The sequence below is a fragment of the Colius striatus genome, chromosome 1, assembly GCF_028858725.1.
Source record: "Colius striatus isolate bColStr4 chromosome 1, bColStr4.1.hap1, whole genome shotgun sequence".
NCBI classification, from domain to species: domain Eukaryota; kingdom Metazoa; phylum Chordata; class Aves; order Coliiformes; family Coliidae; genus Colius; species Colius striatus.
The window spans coordinates 169067567-169089605 of NC_084759.1; the positions used below are offsets into that span (position 1 = coordinate 169067567).

The 22039-nt window shown below is 37.8% G+C and overlaps 1 protein-coding gene across 1 annotated transcript in view; it reads right to left on the reverse strand.

Annotated features, from left to right (window-relative positions):
• LGR5 (leucine rich repeat containing G protein-coupled receptor 5) overlaps positions 1–22039 on the reverse strand; it is an 87607-nt gene that overhangs the window by 47566 nt on the left and 18002 nt on the right. The window contains exon 2 of the mRNA XM_061999597.1: positions 3405–3476. Coding sequence (XP_061855581.1) covers positions 3405–3476 — 72 coding nt within the window. The remainder of the gene's footprint in view (positions 1–3404; positions 3477–22039) is intronic.

Sequence of the window (22039 nt, forward strand, 5' to 3'; positions counted from 1 at the left end):
TTGTTGGCTTTCTTCCTCACTCTTTATGGAGACATTAATTTATAAAATAAAACAGTTTCAGCCACTGCTTTTAAGTGTTACTAATCACAAAATTATTTGTATATGATCTTGTTGCTTCTTAAACTCTTAAGTCTCACCCTAAGTAATACTTCACTCTTTCTAAAAACCTTTTTTTTTGTGCATTTTAACTTCTCTATTAATATGATCATTCTAAAGATATTATAGAATTACATACTTCTAGAAATACAATACATGAAACTGAGTCTTGCACCCAGTCATACTGATATATATCTGCAGTTATTTTGAATTTATAATAAAGAATTTGACTTAATAGTGTTGTACAAGTTCATGCAGAGCAACTTGCCAAAGCATATTTCTTTCTTGGTGGGAGTTCCATCATATGCATTTTAAGAGAAAATTAGGCCTGAAAGGCCCATCATCCTCACAAATAAAAGATCTTGCTCTAGCTGAACTTTTCAGGAACTAGAACAGTTTGGTATTCAAACCACCACATGCTTTGCAAAATTTTTAGAGGAATATGAACCTCAAAAATACAGAATAGTTTCAGGATGTTGTACTTCAGTGATCAAAATCTTTGGTTAAGGATAAATATCAGGCATGATCATCAGGAATGCAAAAATGCTTGCATAGGTGTCTAATCTTGGCTGAAAGAGTGGATCAGATTCGGCCTATAAGGTCAGAACTGGTTGAACACACCTGGTTTATATATCCTTGCTTTGGAGACCAAACAGTAGGTTTAACTGTCTTAATAAAATCTCAGTTCTTTTGGTGTAATGACTTATCAGTATTGCTAAACCACACACCTAGGATATGACATCAAAGCTAAAACTCAGTGGATCAATCACTGGCTTTTATCAGATTTTTGAAACAGACCTCCAATAAAGGGATTAGTAAAATTTTTTTTGAACATTAAAAACCTCTTTAAAATGCACTTTAAGCTCCCACTGTTGTTGTATATCAAAGAGCAGCATTTCTGAGATGCATTTTAATTTCATGGAGACATTGCTTTAGTATAAAGATCTCATAAAAATCTTCTTTTTTTCAGTATCTCTTTTATAGGTCAAGTTATATTTCGCAACAGGCCCCTTTAACTGAGCCACATAAACAAAACACAGAATTCTCAGGTAAGCTGGGAATAAATATCATGTGGCAATGCCTGGATGGGCAAAATAATTTTCATATGTACAGTCCTTGCTCAGAAACTATCATAGGGAAGCATGGGAACAACAGTGGCTGGTACTCTCTACTTAAAAAATTAATATCCATTTCCCTTCCATTGTTTAGTCTTTTTTCTATGTAATACGAGACTCAATTGCATTACATGTCTCTGAATACTGGAGAATCTCAAGCATAATGGGTTTGAATCTGCATTAATAAGTAAACCGTTACCTCACCTCTTCAAAGGCCTCAGTCTTCTATGCTTATTTGAAAAGTGAACACAAAGTGGAAGAGTTTCATGAAACAGCATCACAATTAATGCAAAGTAGAAATTATTGGCTTGTGTGAAACAAATGGAGAAGCTGACTTCATGTATGTAAAACAAAACATAGTAAAGAAATAAATATTTTTTGGTACCACCAGCAACGAAAGACTAGAATTACTTAATTTGAAAAAGAGGGTTACATGGATAACAGCTTAACATTTCTAGTGGAAAAAGTAAGCCCAACACACGCATAAGGTAAGAACACTTTCAAAGGTCTTGATCAGGAAGATGAAATAGACTGCGAAACAGTTTCTCAAGCAGCAACATAAGTCTCACTATTTGGATCATCTAACTTCGGACTATAAAATGAAAGAGTGAAGGTAACTTGGCTTAATGTATTAGAATTTCCTTCCAGGAAAAGCCCAAACTTGTGTTTTTCTTCTCTAATAGCTGGAGAGAAATCATTGGATTGGAAGTTTAAAGTAAGATTATTACAGTTGACAGGAGATTGGACAAGCAAACACGAACATGATGCAAGAATCCCAAAGCAGAGTCTTTGTGACCCGATTCACTTGATATTGTTAACACTTGACGTGTGACACCTCTCCTTTTTTATGTCCCCGTCTCTATGTTACTGAGAGTTGCACCAACAGAGATACAGATAATGATACCCAAAGAGAAGGAGTAAAGGGACAGAATGAAAATAAAGAATGTTTTCTAAATACAAATGCTGTCAATAATAAAAATAAGACAGGAAAGGAAAGTCTGCTTGCAAATAGGATATTGTTCAAAGTCAGCATTACAAAATGGTTTTAATTTCTGGTTTGTTTTTTTTTTTTTTCTTTTTCATAGATGCCAGCTGGAAAGACCAGGCAGCAAGATTCAAATGAGCATTAGCAAGAACACCAAAAGTTGTCAGTGCAGTATCCACCTAAATTGCAGAAGTGAGTACTCTGGACACGTCACAGCTTAAAACTTTGTCTTTGCAAGAAGGTCAGCACCACGACTTTGCTTATCTTCTGTGGGTTTTTTGGTGTACTAGTGGGTAAATGTGCTATCAATAAAGAGGATTTCACTTTAAAAAACTTTGGAAATCGCATTTCATAAGAGGCTAGATGCCTAGACAACTCTTTTAGTCACCTTCAGAAGTGTTTATGCAAATACAGGTGTCAGCTTTTTCCTCACAAGATGTATGGTGCCTCAATTACAAAGTCTCCATCACTCCTGAGGAACTAAAATTTTCTTTTTAAGCCTGGACCATTAGAACTAGGGTCACTGCCAAATCTGAGACTCATGAATGCACAATACTTTTCACTTTTGGTTAGTCACTATCACTTCAAACCAGTGTTCCTCTTTTGATGTTGTGCTTGATTAGCTAGGTTTTGCGGTGTACTTTTTCCCTTCAGTGGACATACTAGATAGCATAACTAAGCTTTTTGTAGGATTCTGCATTTTACAGTCAGCCTTCAGGGATGCTAAATTTCAGAATAGGGAAAAAGTAATTAAAAGTGATTAGGACAAGGAGCCTTGACACTGTGAAATGTGGACTCAATTGTCCTTGACACAGGCAGAACAAGGCATCAGGTTTTGGTTTTGATTATAGCTTTACTTGAGATTTTAATAAACATGAGCCAGTATTCAAACTTTTAATATCCTGCTGCTTAACTATTTCCAAAAAGCAATCCAGCTCTTTTAAACAGCCCTTGTTTAAAAAATTTAATTTCTTTGGCTCTGTCTCTGCTTAGAGAAGTTGTAGCCTCACGGTAACTCTTTTATAAGTTCATTTCCAGAATCACAAGCAATTGGGTTTTTTTCAGATAAGTGTTTCCGCATGTGCCAAAAGTGTCAGGCTGACAGCTTTCCTGCGCTGTTTTATCTGGTTCCCACAGTAAGTATGAGAGACAAACACAGGAATGTGTCTAGCGCTGACTATGCCCATCAAGGATACAATGATACTTACAGCTCTTCCAGGAAGCGGAGATTGTGCACGGGGTTTGAGGGCAGCTTAGTAATGTTGTTCATACTGAGATCACTGTAGGGGAAAACAGACAGAGACTTAATATGGCATGCCACAACTGTGGTATCCAGCTGTTCATTCCACACATTTTCAAGTACCACATTAACAAAAATTAGTTCCTCTGCCAGAACTGATGAATCATTATCTAGTTAGCACACTGAACATTCTTCTTTCTTATGAACACACCTTTGTCAAATCAAATACAGGCTGTGGCATGTTCCTTGTTTCCAAAGATTTAGGAATGTTTTATCATGCTCTATAAATCAGCTGGAACACTAAATAACCCTTTTAGTCTACATAATGTTAATAAACCAGTGTACTGTATTAAAATGTACTTGAAGTAGTAAAGGAACACTATTACGATTTTCGTTGTTGCTGTTGCACTGTAGCACACTTGGTTTACTAAAGCAGATAGGCAAAAATGCACAGATATAAACTTTCTGGATCATTCTTTATGTTTCACGAATATGGAAACATTTGCTTTTGCTGTACAACATGCTGCATGGCTGTACTAACTTGCCTTACCTTATGTTGGGCACATCAAGTGTCCCCAAAACCTAACTTACTTGAGGCAAAGAAATTATATATTTTCAAATAATAAACATCCCCTTTTTAGAGTGCTCTTTTTTTGCAAGTTCTCAAATTGCATTAAATAAGTGAAATGAACCATAAAACAAGGGTGTAATGTGATCCTGTTCTGTAGCACACTTCCTGGTGGGGTTCCACGGTAGTTCCTGGCACAGGAAACAACCAGCCACATCAGCTCTGTCAGAGCTCATTGAAACTATGTTTTAGAGCAAATTTCATATAATAACTTTTTACTCTTAACATGCTTTTTCATTGTTTCCCATTGTCTTCCCCATGCCCCAGAGCAGCATTTTAATTGCTTTGCATTAAGTATAAAAACTGCATAATAAAATTCTGTGTGGAAGATACGGCTTACACAACCATATCAAAATTCCTGTAGACTGTTGAAATAAAAATATAAGACATGTATACTTTATGCAAACATTATGTGATAATTTAAAACTCACCACTATTTAAACATATATATATATATATATATATATATATATGTAGCAGGGCTTATAGTTTCCAGCTACTTTGGGTAGTATTTGGGTACCTTTATTTCTTCCAGCTGTTGAGAGCTTACAAGGTAAATAAGTTATCTGTACTTTGGTGAGTAGACCTCCTGTTCCTATTCCATCTAGTTCTTATTACTCAGAGTCTGTTTCACATTACAGAATATATGCTTTTACTCAGCATAATTAATTTTGATGTTTGATCTTCTGCTGAATTTTAAAATGCATAATTTTAAAACATACTTCACATAGAGATTTTGAAATATAAAGAAATGTGCTAATACTTTACAACAATTACCAAATCACTGTTGGGTAAGGTCTCTGCATTAACTTCAAAATCAAGGTATAATTTGAGAACTATGTACTTATTAAATTCATTTTTTACTGTAATACTTTATCACCTAATTCTTTCATATCATTTAGCAAATTATTACCCTTTGATAAAGGCTCAAAGGATTTACTCTGGCAAAAGAACAAAAACACGGATTTATTTGGCAAAAGAAAAACTCATCCAGGTAGTGAATCATATACTACTGAATATCAAGATAAACCTAATATTTTAACAGTATAATTCAGATTGTGAGATTTTTGGCACGTGTCTTAATGGGTTTTTGTAAACATATCAAATCACATTTTAGACTTAAACAGACTTAAATAGCCAGTTTCAATGGAAGATGAAAGTGATTCATCCTCAAATGGACACGTATTTAGGGCATTCTACAAAGCCAGCATTAACCAGTGCTCTGTCTGAACGGGGACATCTGAAGCCTGTTTTTCTAGAGTATTAATTCCTACTAGTAGCAGGCAGTACTTGCTTGTATCATCCATGGGACCCCATGTTGCAACCAGTCACAAGCAATCTACATACCAGACCCTAATATCTTAAGAGGATAAACAACTCCTTACAGAAGCTATCTTTACAGCCCCTTCCCCCTTACCAGAAAAGGCTGTCATGTCAAACCATGACAGGATCAGAACAAGAGAAAGTGGCTTTCATTGCATGCTTCGATGTACACTGAGAAAATCATCAATACATGCACTTTTTTAAAAAGCATCTTTAGATCCCAGATTTGTTAACTCCAGTGAGCCCCATGAACTCCAATATCCTAGTCTCCTTTTTAGGTTCCACTCTTGCGGTGAAATGTGTTCTTTACATCATACATTACATTTCCTCATGATTGACGAGAATGTCTTCTTTTCCCCAGTCTACAACGCAGCAATCGCTAGCTCTTTTTAAACCTACCAGTTAAATAATCTCATCCTGTTAGACAGGTTCCTTTTTTTCTCAATTATACTTTTCTCAGAACATATATCTCTTGTGCAACAGAACTACTAAACATCACCTATGCACATTTCGTAGAAACACTGAATCATTTATGTTCAGAAAGACCCTTAAGAACATCAAGTCCACCCGTTAATTAACACTACAAAGTCCAACACTAAACCATGTCCCTAAATGCCAGTGCCATGCCTACATGTCTTTTAAATACCTCCAAGGTTGCTGGTAGTAATAGAAACTCTGTAGGGAGAGGTAAAGGCAATATCTTTGATTAGGCTTGCTGATAACAGCTGGAAAAACTGGGAAACTTTCAGGCACAAAGATCAAAACCCTCTACTTCTTGCAACTGTACCAACTGGCTAAACAGGTGACATTATTTCTCTCTAAAAATCTCACATTGCCTACACTGGCAAAGCAGTAGTTTATTTATGCCTGCATTCAGAATACTCTTTGGGTCAGAATGACTATGGATGCATTTAATCCAACTTTTTTTCACTGAAATAACTAAGGGGCTTACGAAGGAAGTCCCATGAATCAGAGCTACTTCTGGGGAGAGGTTCAGAGAAGTGAGACAATCAAAAATAGTTAATGCAATGCAATCGGTCACTGGGTCTCATGTGAGCCATATCACAAAGTTTGGGCTGCTGAGTAGAAATTCCTCACGCTGTTCCAGAGACAAATAAAGGAAGTTCTCTGCAAACTTGCCAGCCTTTGGACCCTTTTGCCAAGAAGACACAGCTAGGACAAGATTTATGGCCATTAGCTAGATCAAGCCCAGCTAACAGCCAGAAAGATCAAGTGGTAAACTGTAGGCTTACGTATTATTACTATGAAAATCAGTAACAATTATAATGGCTATGTCTTATGTCCTGCACCTGCAATGGGTTCTTTCCAAAAAGTGCATCAAACAGGTTTTATGGTTTCTCCTTTCAGTGTCAGCCTGTCAAAATCAGCAATTTGCTCTCTCTAGAAAAGAGAAGGGAAGAAAAGATGTCTTGCACATCAGGGTTTGTAACATAATGCTGACAAATATTAAAATCAAGGTAATAGAACTTTAACTATCCTTAGTGGAATGGTTTCACATCAGATCCATTCCCCAATTTCCTTTGTGTGGCTTGCATGTATACTCTGAACCAAACCAGCTGCAACTGCAAAGATTTCTCGTCAAACCTTATGGACTCTTAAAGGCTGCAGTGATGAAAAACTTCAAATCATTACAATACTGAAAATCTTGAAATAAATTACTTTAAAAGAACTGTTCCTATATCCCACCACCAAAGCAACTGCCACCAATATTAGTAGGAGCAGCATTGTAAGGGTATATTCAGGTTTAAAATGCTCCTAATGTAAGCAGCAATAGTGCCAGAGCTAGTTTTATAAAAACTTGAACCATGAGCTGACATACTATACTGGAAAGGCAATAGCTTATTTTGAACAGGCAGATGACACATTGTCTGTTCTCCCATCAGCATTCCCGCATCCCATTTCCAACTGATGGCTATAAAAGCAACATACCAGCAAACAAAATTTTTGTCTTTTCAAAAAAGGTTTACTTCAATGACATAGATCTCTATATTGGTATCTTAATTACACTCTCTGCCAATCAGTCACCGTGTCTCTGGTGACTTGCAAAAGGAATCCTATCTGTGATTAAATCTTTGAAGAATGAAAAATATTGCAAACTGCGCCATGCATCTGTTTCTTCTTGCTGACAAGAAAAGACATGGGCAAATTCTGAGCATTTGCAAACCAGAGTCCAAGGCGGCAAATAAAATGTGTCTTTCTCCCTTCCCATCCCCCGCCCCCCTCCATTTTGTTGTCCATTCATATACATGCTGCAAAAAATACCCAGTTACTTAAAAGTGACTAGTTTACAGTGAATTCCCAAAAGCCAGTAAAACAAGTTAAGTGAACTACTTCTTAACATAAGAGTCTGGAGGTCAAGTTACTAACCTGTTATTAGTTGTTATTACAAGAGACGTTTCAGTGGCTATTAATCTCGTCAAATCAGTTTTCCACATTATACTTACGTCTTTTAAAGGAGAACAAAAATCTATCTTAAGATATATGCAAGGCTTCTATTGGCTTTCACCAACCTGTTAATCTACTACTAGGCTAAACTTCTATTGCACTGAATGGTACAACTTATTTACGTATTGCAGGACCAATGCAAGAATCCAGTATTAATGAATTTTGCAGCCTATCTTTTTTTTTTAACAGTTGCAATCTGTTTGATTTCAAGAAAATGATCATGTCTTATTATTAGGATTATTAATTATGATTCCTCTAGTCTTGCCCTAGTCCAACGAGATGTATTAATGGTTATTTTTATGGAAATCTTCGACAGATAAAGCATTTGCATAAAAATACTAGCAATACACTGAATACACTCCCTGACTTCTTACCACCTGAAAACAGTTCCTAAACTAAGACAATTTCTTTAATCCATTTACAGCAAAATTTGACACTTTGTACGTCTCACATAATAATACAAACCGATGCAAAAGGGTGAGATTTGCTACTACTTTTCTCTTGCTATTGCCATCTTTTTAACACAATAGTCCTGTTTCTGAAGTTGGAAGAACACTTTAATAGCTCTTCTGTACAAAGAAGAATATGCTAGCTATTAAGTGCACCTCATCAACTAATGCAAATGCTTCGCTATGGATATGAAAAGTAACTTCCTTACAAATAAATTCCTATACCATGTTTTCATTTAAAGGTCTCAAAAAATAAACATAATAATAATTACATCATTTTATGGAAGGGAAATTAAGACACCTAATGGTGAAGAGACATTACTCTCCCACTCTGCCCTGGTGAGGCCTCATCTGGAATACTGTGTCCAATTCTGGGGTCCCCAGCTCAATAGGGACAGGGAACTTCTGGAGAGAGTCCAGCGCAGGGCCACCAAGATGATCAGGGGACTGGAACATTCTCTTATGGGGAATGGCTGCAACACCTGGGACTGTTCAGCCTGGAGAAGATTGAGGGGGGATCTCATTAACACATAGGTGTACTGAAAAGATGTATGTCAAGTGGATGGGGTGGCACTTTTTTCTGTTATCTGAAGTGACAGGACAAGGGTTAATGGACAAAAGTTAGAACACAAAAAGTTCCACTTAAACATAAGGAAAAACTACTTTACTTTAAAAGTGAGGGAGCCTTGGCACAGGCTGCCCAGGGAGGTTGTGGAACCTCCTTCTCTGGAGGTTTTCAAAACCTTCCTAGACACGTTCCTGTGTGATCTGATCTGAGTGGACCTGTTTTAGCAGGGGGTTTGGACTGGATGATCTCTAAAGGTCCCTTCCAATCCCTACCATTCTGTGATTCTGTGCTCACAGTCAAACAGCAGGTTATACACCACAATGGAACCAAACACTGATAATGATTTGTCCATTGCCCTTTTAATTAGATCACACTGTCTACTCCAAGTCATTTACACCAGCTTCCCAAACAGTGTTTGTGAACTGTCAAATAGCCCCAGAATACAAGGACTGTATTTTCATTTGAATGGCCTTAGATTACATTATCTTCCAAAATCAGCAAGAAAATCGGTAGTCATGAATTTGTTTAATACATTCATGCAGGGCAGCATAGGGTAGAATATGAGCTTCCACAAATAAGCACTGTAAGAGCTTCCTGACAATTAAATCGCAGCACTTTTTTCTCACAACTAGCTTCTAACTTCACCTGTGGTTCTTTGAAGGACTCTATAATAAACAATATAATTAAGATGTTAATTTCTAGTAAATGGTTCACATTTGAATCAGCACATCTTTGTTTTTGGAAAAATCTTCTGGAACAGAAGTGGTAGATTTGCAGGAAGAAGCAGTAAGGAGAAAGAATTCTAATAGACATTAGAGCGGGCAATGTCTCTATCGAGGTGCTCACAGTAAATAACATGATGCAATAGTATAGATATCCCTGCCTTTCTGTATGTTGATAATGACAAATGCTGAAATGATTTTTTAAAAAAATCATTATCCCATGTAATATTATTTGTAATAACAAATTATCAGCAATTGATCCCATTCTATACTTCTAAAAATTAACACAGAAGTGATGCGAGGCTAAAACAGGATTGCTTGGTACTCATTTTTTACTGAAAATTTCCATTACTTGACACTGAAGTTCATTGTTTACAGAGACCCAACATCTTTGTGTTAAAACACATCCTGCAAAAAGCAAATGACATTGTGTAGTTGCATGAGAGTGTATATGTGTTTGTGTACCTCAGGAAGAGCTTTACGCCAGTAAACGCACCATACCCATGCTGTCTTTGTCTTCCTTTGCACACCAGTCGTCCTTGTTGCAGCAGTGCATTTGGCTTACAGAAGATGTAACTACTGCAATTGTAAATACATATCTATGGAAAGGATCAGTTGTCTTGAACTTATGGAAGCCTCAAAGGTGATCCAGCAAGGTCTGGAAGGCTCTCTCTTCTCTGCTGTTGCATATTGTCTGGTAACCTATCACATGAATATTAAACACCAGCTGCTGGGAAACCATGTGACAGGCCATGTCTGGATTCAACACAAACTAAAAAAATTCTACTACTACTGCGGTCAAAATTCTGTACTCCCAACACCTGTAAGTGTGTTCCTCTAATGCTACAGACAGCAAAATTTGGCTTATTACAGCAGGAGCTCTGTAACACAGTCATTTTAAACACCATGCATTATTCCTGAATATAGTATGCAATTCTGTCATACAAACAGTCACCAAAGACTTACTTAAATCTAGGCTGCAGAACATTTGTAAAACAAACACTACGTGCATGATTAATCTTTTCAGGAAACAGTTTTGCCATTCAGTTTATCCAAGGCTCCAGCAGAGGGAGCAGGGCAGAGCAAACAACTAGGGTCAAAAAGAAAGTAAAGATCAAAGATCAGATCAAACACACACAGTGCTGAATTAATCTGACAAGTATCTGACGTTTCATTTTAGATACAAAGATTTGACGCTCTGCTTTTTTTGTATCTCAAATTCACAATGCTCCCTTGTTGAAATTTTCCATTTACTTTCAAAGCTGATTCACGGCTGTTTATTTGGCGCTGAAGATTCAGTTTACTAAGCAATAATTACCAAGTTAAGTTACAAAAACACTCCAACATGTCAATAATTTACTGTACTTAAATAATGTATTTTAAAGCTTTAATAGCTAAAGGAATATTTTACAATACAGAAGTCAGCAGGAGAAATTAAAAGAGGACTGAATGGAATTCTTCTTCCTCCCATGCCCACAGATTGTATTACTAATATTTTACTTTGTGACTTGATACATGTTTCTGCTGCACTAATTCAAATAGATTATACAAATACTGCATACATGATTCATCTTGGTCAAATACTGAAACAATATACAACAGTGAAATATATCAGGTTTTATTTAATTTATGAAAACACCTACTAGAATGTTCTGTTTGTCATCATTATCTGTTTATCAGGTATTATCTCATTTTTGATGAAGAACAGTACAGTCAAATTGTGAAAAGATATTTATTATAAGTGACCAAGTCTGGGAAAAATATCCCTTGGTCTCTCCTACTTTCAGAAGATTTTCTGCAGCTCTAGAAGTTGCTTCTTTTTACAACTATTTCTTATAAAAATGACAAAAACACAAGAAAATATTTTTTCTTCTGAATAAATGGTCACATTTAGAAACTGTGGGTCCAATTTCCTTCTAATGCCAGGTCTATAATTTCATCCCTCTAAATTCAATTAAGTTGTTCCTAAATTATGGTTATTTATATGAAAGGAGATGATCATCTACAAAAAGTACAACATAGTTTGCTTATTAGTATATTACACCTTAACTACAGCAGAAACAAATTAAAAATTTATCTCAATGTATATAAAGACTCATGATACAACCCTAAAGTCATAAAGTACAACCTTCCTACATCAAGTATTATGGGTCACACAGCCAGCTGGGCTGAAATACCCAATTGGAAGTTAGGCACAGCATAGATTATACATTACACAAACCCATCTTAAAACTCATAATTCGACAAAATACCCAATATTACATCAGCAAGGATGCTGACGGTGGAAATGAATCAGGATTAGCCCAATTTCTTTCGTAACAAGATACCTTAAATTGTCTCAACTCAGTACAGATTTGAAGAATTAAAAAGCAAACAGTTCTGAGAGCATCTGCTACAGAAACATTCTAACAGTGATGATGTCAGTCTGAGTATCTGGAAATCTGCACACAACACACCTGCATTTAGAGCAAGAAACATATATCCTACATTGCACAGTGGAAAGGTCCCTAAGGTACAAATGAGTCAGCTGGGTCCAGAGCTGGAAGTTACATTACCATGTTAGGTGCCCTCAGAAAGGTTAATTATCCCAGGTACGGCAGGATGCTGTTATGACTGTACTAATTTCACAGTGCAGGATCTCTGCACAATGCTATTTTGTGTGACGTAATGTAGCAGTTGTTGTAGACAGAAACTTGGGATTCTCAAACTGGGTCACTGCAAAATACACATGCTCTGGATTGGGTGAAATACTGACTTGGTAAAGGAAATGGCAAAAACATCATTCAACAAGGAGAATTCACTTATTTGATCCCAAGTGATCTTCTTATCTCAGAGGAGTTTTCAGTAAAGTTCTGATTAGCTTCTTCTCTACACTTATTTTACAGGTTCCCATTTTCCTATGCATTGCTGCCGAATCATGGACTGATTTAGGTTGGAAAAGAACCTAAAGATCATCAAGTCCAACCACTAACCTGACACTGCCACATCCACCACAAAACTATGTCCCTAAACACTTTATTTACATGGCTTTTAAATATCTCCAGGAATGATGACAACAACTTCCCTGGGCAGCCTATTCCAATGCTTGATAACAATTTTGGTCAAGAAATTTTTCCTAATATCCAACATAAACCTCCCCAAATGCAACTTAAGACCATTTCCTATTGTACTATTGTTTGTTAACTGGGAGAAGAGACTGACCCATACCTCACCATAACCTCTTTTCAAGTAGTTGTAGAGAGTGGTAAGATCTCACCTGAGCCTCCTCTTCTCAACAACCCCTGTCCCCTCAGTCACTCCTCATCAGACTTGTTCTCCAGACTCTTCACCAGCTTTGTTGCCCTTCTTTGGACACACTCCATATTCACATCCTAGGTACAGAATCACCCTGCATTGCTCTAAGACAACACTGTCAACTGAATAAAACAGTTCTGCTTCAACTTTCTCATTTGTTGCTCCTCTATACGTAAGCTTGTAGAGACACAAACACCAACACAATGAACCAGTTCAGGCAACTGATTTGGATTAAAGCTGTTTGTTTTTTTTTTTTTTTTCCTGCTGGGTGTGTTTTAATCCATATCAGTTGCCAATTCTGGTTCAACAGCATGTTCAAAAGTAACGAGCAGCGCTGGGGGTGTGGGCAATTGGGAGTAATTACTTTGCTAGCAACATAGGGTGAAACTGAGTGTATTGGTAATATCAATTGGGATGTCCACACAATAAAGACAAAATTCTATAAAGAATTAGTTCAACTAAGCAACAACACAAAAATTATCAAATTAGTAACTCAGAGTAGAACTGTAGAAGTTGTGACTTGGGTAGCATCACTTTATCTGCTGAAACTCTTCAATTACTCAACAGCATAACATACAACTAAACTTAAACAAAAGCAGAAATGACAGGTCTATGTTACAAAAAGTCCAATCATTTGGGAGTGTTGATCTGCTCAAGGGCAGGAAGGGTCTGCAGAGAGATCTGTACAGGCTCGATCAATGGGCCGAGGCCAATTTTATGAAGTTCAACAAGGTCAAGTGCTGGGTCTTGTACTTGGGCCAAAACAATCCCATGCAATGCTACAGGCTTGGGGCAGAGTGGCTGGAAAGCGATCTTGTGGAAAGGGACACCTGAACATGAGCCAGCGGTGTGCCCAGGTGACCAAGAAGGCCAATGGACTTCTGGCTTGTATCAGAAATAGTGTGATCAGCAGGGCCAGGGAAGTGATTGTCCCCCTGTACTCGGTGCTGGTGAAGCAACACGCTGAATACCGTGTTCAGTTCTGGGCCCCTCACTACAAGAAAGACACTGAGGTGCTGGGGTGTGTCCAGAGATGGGCAACAAAGTGAAGAGCCTGGAGAACAAGTCTTATGAGGAGCAATTGAGGGAACTAGGGTTGTTTAGCCTGACAGGCTGTCCAGATGTGTTGTTCAGTCTCCTCTGGAGACATTCAAATCCCACCTGGATGAGTTCCTATGTGACCTACTCTAGGTGGTCCTGCTCTGGCAGGGAGATTGGACTAGATGATCTTTCGAAGTCCCTTCCAACCCTTAAGATTCTGTGATTCTGTGAGGAGGCTTGAGGGAGATCTTATCACTCTCTACAACTACCTGAAAGGAAGTTGTGGTGAGGTGTGGGTCAGTCTCTTCTCCCATGTTACAAGCATTAGTACAATAGGAAATGGCCTTAAGTTGCATTGGGGGAAGTTTATACTGGATATTAGGAAAAGCTTCTTGATCAAAAGGGTTATCAAGCATTGGAACAGGCTGCCCAGGGAAGTGGTTGAGTCACCATCCCTGGAGATTTAAAAGACATGTAGAAGAGGTGCTTAGGGACATGGTTTTGTGATAGGCCTGGCAGCATTAGGTTAGTGGTTGAATTCCATTCCACTAAAGTGGTTGGACTCTTTTCCAACCAAAACAATTCTATGATTCTGTGATTCTTCAGATACACAAGGCTATGGGTTATTTTGGGGTGTTTTTATACATATGTCTTCTCTTTGTGTCTGAAAGATCTTGTTTGCGGAAATACAATGGGCTTGAAGATCTGCAAGCTCCTGTCTGGCTGACAGCCTCCTCAAACACCTCCTACAGAGCTCAAAGGAATGACAGAGCTGTCAGATTTTTCACTGACAGATTGAACACACAAACTTCTGCAATACTAAGTGCCAGGAAGGATGTATAGCTTGATTATTACAACGATAATGCACTTGAGTCTTTTTGTTTCCCCTTTAGGGTTTTTTTTTTTTCTCTGTGTGTATAAGTGTTCAAAATTCACTTTTATCATGACATACCTTCACATGGGCTGGTATAAAATAGTCTGAACATACATAAACACCAGGTCCTTCATCTTATGCTGACGTCATGTATACTTGGTTTCCTCACATTTTGTTCCCTTGCAAATGAATAGCTGTCCTTCAGATAGCCAAAGTACTGAAACATCTGAGCTAGTTTTAAACAATTCAAGTCAAGGAGCAGGACTGAGATGTGCTAACTTACCCTAGCAAGGAGAAATCTCCAGTAGAGTCCTCAAGTGTTGGAACAGGCTGGGATGTATTTTTCATGTGTTCATTTCACATAATCTTTGGGACAAAGGTCTCTGTTCCTTCTAGTACAATAGTGTCTTTCCTTTGGTTAACTTATTTCCCTTTCCAGTAACTTAAATTACTGGGATGAGAGCTGTATAATTAACATATGGAGGCAAAATACTACAAGACTATTTCTACTGAGATGAGCTGGGCTGTTCAGAAGATAAGCTAATGTTTAGTGTGAGTAGAGGCGGCAGATTCTGATCCAGAATAAATTCTCCCTGTTTCCTTCCTTTTATTCACAATGTTTACATAGTCAACTGTTTGGCAACCTCATTTTGAGGCCAGTGACCCACCACTTCTTGTGATTGTTATGATGATCAACAGAAATCTCTTCAGGGCAAGCAATTAACTGCTGCTGTTCAGTCAAATCCACTCAGTTTCAGGTTTCAAATACCAGTTTTAGGTCTTCCCAAACACAATATTGAACAATATTATAAAACATTTTTTGCCAAAACAAACCGGTAACAAATGCAAACTCTTGCTGCCAACGCAGTTGCACCTGTGTGCATATATGAACTGTGTCCCTTATACTGCACCTGTCTGCTCTGCTTTTTTTGCACATGAAATGAGCTTTCCAAGATCTCTTTCCTTTAGCTATTCCAAATGCTATAAAAAATGCTGGAAAGAATCAGTTGCCCTATTATTTACATGTCTTAAAACTTGTAACACAGCAAGTCAATGTCAGCACTAGAATAGTGCCTGGGGGTAAACACCTGGCTCCACTGATGCTGGTAGCAAAACTCCCATTGACTCTCATGGGAGGAGGACGTCATCCCAGGCCTGCTAGTGCCAGGTTCTACCCAGGAGGCAGTATTTCACGGCTGTGGAAATCATGTAACAGCACATTGCTTTGCCTGGGAGTAGTGAATGCAGGACTACTGGGTTCACTGGGAAGGTTTCTACCTATTTTTTTCCAGCCCTTTTATCACATCTAAAATCTCTTGAGTAAAAGGTGGGATGACATTGGTTTGGACCAGTAAGGAGAGGAAAGTGTGACATTTTCTGCTGATGAAATCATCCTTGTAACTTTTTTTTTTCAAGTGAGGAGGTTCAAAATTGAATGAAGTAGTTTATTTCCATTTCCTTTACTTCCATATTTTTCACTGTTATAGCTTTTCTTTCTTTTCTGTTTGGTTGTCATGTCTGCTCCATTTATTTGAGTACTCAAGTTTTCATTCAGAGTATTCTGCCTCCAAAGCAATGTGCTGATTCTGCTCTTTTTGTCTTCCTCACTGTCTCTTTTCTATAGGCTTTGCTCAATTTCTGTTTCATATGAAGTTCAGCTTTCTGTTCAGCTGCAGTGGGAAACCAAAAAGACTACTTAGAATAATCTGCATTGTGATGGTTCTTTCTGGGCAAAGATGAATCAACACTTTGGAACTAGAAGGCTTAGGCTCTGTGACACTTTGGTAGATCTCTTAAAGGCTTAATTTGCCTTGCAATGAACAAGTAGCACAAACAAATACAGCAATACTCACCTCCTGCTTGACAGTAACTGCTCTCACCTTGAACAGGGCAGTACCTGCCTCATACTGCTATTGCTGCACTCTTCCCTCAAACAGGGACAAACCAGATCTCAGCTTGAAAATGGTGAAGGTAGGAATGAAGTATAGGACAGAAATAAATCAAGAAACTCACTAAGTAGAAGCAGATCTTCTGCTGTGAAGCATTATCCTATTTTCCACACTCTGTAGCCTTGCCTTCCCTTCATAATGGCTTTGAAGTTGGTGAGATGTAGACTGGTGCTCTTCTTCACACCACACACAGGATATAGAGACTACCTCAGCCCACATGCTGTCTGCGCTCACCCATCCCATGTGGGGAGTGATGTGAAGATTAGAGAGGTGAAGGATACCCCTCTCACTCATGGTCTTGACATTTGGATCTCAATTTTCACACACCTGTGGCAGACTGAAGAAGATAGCACCGCATGGTTTTACATGCATGTAATATTGTTGCTATTAAAAGGACCTAAAAGGGGGTTTGGTGGGCATTCGTTCTGACTAAAAAACACAAACCCATCAAGACCTTCCTGAATAAAGCCTGAGTATATGCTTGCATGAGCCACGAAAGATTCAAGAGAGTTCCCTTGTCTGGAACTGTCCAGCAGGTTCTGCCGCTTTTTCATTTGAGCAGTTTTATTAAGCTCCTCAGATTTTTCATCTTGAGTCCTGCAGATTCAGCACAGCACAGGAAAATGCGAGAACTTCAAGACATCCTGATCTTAAATTAAAACCCCTTCAACAAAAACATGGTCATCTAAGGTGGCTTTTTTTCTAACCTAATCCCATAATGGACATTTTTTAATAAAGGCATGTGGTTTGAAAATGAGCTTTTAAATTACCAGAGAAAAGAAAGAGCACAGAAACAGGTTTTCAAATGTCTCTGGAAAAAAAAAAGATGAGGCATTATTTTAAATAATTAAACTTAGAGCTCAGGTGATTTGTCTTGTCACATGTATAATGTATGAGGTTACTTTTCTTTAAAAGTCAGTGTTAAAGATGGAAGCGGTAGCCTCGCTAACAAATGCTATAGGGCAGAGAGTCTTTTCTGGGTAATTTTTCAATTCAATAAAATTTTCAAACTTGTATTTCACCATTTCCAACTCCTATATTAAAAATCTATTAGCAGAAAGTCTATTGAAAAGCTGACCATGACCACAAGAGACTTTTTCTGGAAACACTTCCATTCAGTTCTCATGCCTGAACAAAAGCAGATTGGCACATTCAGTTATCTGCAAACGCCTTTGAAAGGGACCTCCCCCCCACCCCCCCACCCTTTCCCACAGCCACGCGTTTCAGGGCTCTATATGCTGAAGGAAGCTAGTGAAAGGTTTGAAGGGGTGGGGAGACCAAGGGCTTCCACCGAGATCCTTCAAAGTCCTCGCCTTCTATAGTGGGAGGATTTCCCTCTAAATCCCTTTCAATAGCATATTGATGCCTTTGAAAGCTTAAATGGCATTTGTCAACCATCAGTAAATCTTGAAAACTGTTTCTGCAAATAGCCCAACTCTGTGTCTCAGCTTTTCCCATTAATCTGTACGTAAGGCCAGTGAAGACTTTTTCAGAGCCTAGATAATGCCTGGATTAAAAGGTCCATTCAGAAGGGAAAACTTTAGCATTCACCTTGTGTACATAGCCATTTCACCAGTGGTATTCATAGGTTGTTATTTCAACTCTGCATTTGTCCTGCAAACAAGACATTTTGCCACAAAGACTTGGTAGAGACATTCTTCAGTGAACTACTGAAACCTAGCCCCGCTATTCGTCATGGCTTGTTATTTTTATCAAGCGTAATCGGTTCAAATAGGAACCCTAGACTGACAACTTTACAATTATGTTACTATTTTAGGAGTGGAAGGTATGTTTCTTCTAATTCAACGGTGAAATTGATTAAAGCACAACCTGATTTCTTTATCTACCAAAAGTCTAAAATTTCACTTAATCAGATGTCAGAAGACTTTTTGTTTGTTTTATATCAAAAGCAAGGACAAGAACTTTATAAAAGTCATTACTCAACATTTTTACCCTGTGATAATTTACAAAAACTTTATAAATTTACAACAGGCTTAAAAATTTATAGTATGTTATATATTGCCTTGTTCTCTTATTTTACAGCAATACTGTATTAATTTACATTTCTCTAAATGAAGCAAATGGAGAGACTTTAACCCCTTATGATGATGACGATGATGGAAATAATCAGGTAAAAATATTTATGCACCACAGAAAAGAAGAAAAAGAGAACAAGATCACACACTGGAGACTCCAAGCAAATTTCAAGGTGACAGTGATACAATGCTAGGCAAATCTTTTCATATTAAAAATGAAATCCCTGTCAATTTTTCCCCAATCCAGGTAGGTCTTATTGTTTGAACAAATTGCCTTTTCACCAAACTGTACAATTTACCGTGAACATCAAGAACACCCAACTTGAGGACATCTAGACATTCCTCACAAGGATACACAAAGATTATCCTTCCCTCTAATACCATTGAAAGGAAGAGGCTTAATCAAGGATACAGGCCCCACCTTATACCTTCTTTTGTTTGCCTTATTGTCCACCTATGTGGACATGTTCCACCTGTTTTTTGCTATCAATGGAAAAGACCTCACAATTTAAATGTGAAAACTCTCTGCAGCTTGGGCACATACAATAACAGATAATGCATGCTCAGCTCAACTCACTGTAAAACTAAAATGAGGCCTATCAGACAAGTTTAAACAAAAGAGGTTTTCTACTCCAAACTTGTCTCCTGCCCACACCCCAAGTTACTGTGTTAGTAATACTGCGATTCCCCATGTGTCCTGAGGATTTCTAGGGAAACTGTGCCATGGTTCTTGGCTGATAAAAAGTGAACTAGGCCACATTTTTAATCTGTGCGTCACTTTTTGAGATGACTTACAGTTTTCTGCCTGGCTTCCAGAAAACACTCTCCACACAGGAGGAGATGCACTTCCTGTAGAGGCTGTATCACACACACCCCATGGAAACACCTCAGATAACTTGCAGTACCTTAAATGGCATAAGGCAGGTACATGTGTGCATCTAAATGAAGCTTCATGTGCATTAAAGAATTGAGACTCAATTTAGTTTGCTAAATAATAGGTAACTAGAGTCATCCAAAACATCCTTCATTACCTGTGACATCTGCATGGGCCTGGTAAATAAAACATGAACTGTGACATGACCTGTCACATTTTAAAGGGGCAACTGAAGGCCAGCTAAGATACACTAAGGCAAATCTAGATAGATAACTGTGATTAGTGATTAACTCTAAGACTGGGACTACACTGACTGTTAGGAGAGTGAGATGCTGCTTACTCTAGACAGTTGCATTCAAGGTCAGCATGTGAATCTGCAGATGAATATCAGTCTAGTTGACTTCAGGAACAACTAAAGTACAAGATAAATTGTATGCACAATATTTATAGTAGTGGTAGTGCAAGGAAATTAGATGGAGAAATCTGCTTCCTTGATTCCTTCTCTGTACCAATACTTTAGTTTTCTGACAAACGAAACAAACTGTAATGTCTGGTTGCTTACTCAAGCTCTTCTTTTAATGAAAGAAACTAGGTTTCTTTACGTGGGAAATTAAAAAGTTGTCTTTACTTTCATCAGTGTATGATAAGGCTTGTGACTTGATTGTTGGGCTTTCTTTTATAAAAATATAAATGGGTAGATCTTCCTAGAAATACAGACTATTTAGTAAGGATGATTTAATAAACACCATTATGAAAGTAAATGCAAGTTAGGCTGTAAGAAGACTTAAAGATTTTTAAAGTCTTTCTTCTCTGTAACTTGGGACGTGTTTCATCAAAGTAGAGCTTAGTGAGACCAACTTCACATGAGTCTCTGTCTTGTAGTCAGACTCCTCTATGTTCAGTGAGATGCTGTTCTCTCCCATGCAGACATTTAGGTGTCTCCAGATAAAAACCATCTTTTTTGGCAAGGTTAGTGCTCAGGTAAGGTCAGGCGCAATGCTTTGCTGATGGTTTCCAGATGGCTCAGAACACAGGCAGAGCTCACACACATCTTCCTAAAAAATTCTACATCGATGTGACTTCATGTTTGTTAAATCCTTTGGGTCTAGAAATGAGTGATATCACAAAGTGTGAAGTATTCCTGGTAAAACTGGTTTTTTTCTGCACCATTTTGAGAGTTGTGTATTTCCATATTCCGATGAGAATGTACATTTAAAAACCCTTAGTCTTGTAATGAACAGAATGCTATAGAAGAAGGAAAACTCTCTTAATTAGGGTCAGTGTTTTCCTTCTGTAAGAGTCATAGATTCTTGGATTTCCTCATGGTTTTTATTCAGAAAAACTAAGGATTTAGGAAAGTAATTTCCATGCAACTTGAAAAGAACGACAAAAGCAATTCCCACTCTCCCCTCAGGTTTGTGAATAAAAGCTGTATGACTCTGCACTCTTAACTCACATTCTACAGAAAAAGTGATGTAATTCAAAGATCTGAGACAGAATTGCTATCTTTTCTCTTGGGAATGCCAGAGGAACAACTTCTGCTCCCTCCATACCCAAGAAGGATGTGTATTAGTGGGTGGTGGGGGGAATTTTTTGGGCTGAGGTATTTATGCACTTACTGTCCCTTCTCTCTTGCCCTTTTTTTACAGCAATATTCAATTATGCAATACTTTTCAAAGAACATGAAGAAAGAGGTAATTACTATTTAGGAGTTGAGGAAACCGTAGAGTAGGAGACAAACTAATTTTGCTGCAGACCAAGCAATTCAATAATTAAATGGAAGAAAATATAGACTTGAATCTCAAACCAATGCATTAATCTGTGAGGTGGTGCTGCCTCCTTAAGCAAAACCAATAAATATTCCTAGGCTAACTGCAACTCTCAGTGGTATTTCAATGAATGCTTCTACTATTCTTTATAACTCGTCCATCAATTTTTATTTTTGTGACCATGTTCTCACATTCAAGCTAAAGTATATTTTGCAGCTGACATCACATGGTTGGAACTGCAGATGTTCAGTGCCAACATATTTTAGGACACAGAAAGGTAACTGAAAAATCTGTTATCTAGTTCAGTTTTAAGAGTGTTATCATATGGGAACACAGCTTTTTTCTCAAAATACTATTCAATGCATCTTGCTGGCAGGGGAAATCAATTTTCCAAACTCAGTCTTTAAAGCTTATTATTTTTTTAATAGGAACGTCTTTGAGATAGAACATATGCCCCTGTTTCTCTATCCACACCATAAATGTTTTTCCCATTCATCACAAATGGCTGGTTTTTTCCCTATGAAAGCTTTTATAGAGCTTGCCTCTGTATTTTAACTGTTACAGTGGATTCAGGATCCCAATTATGGCTGTGGATTGCAATACAACTGTT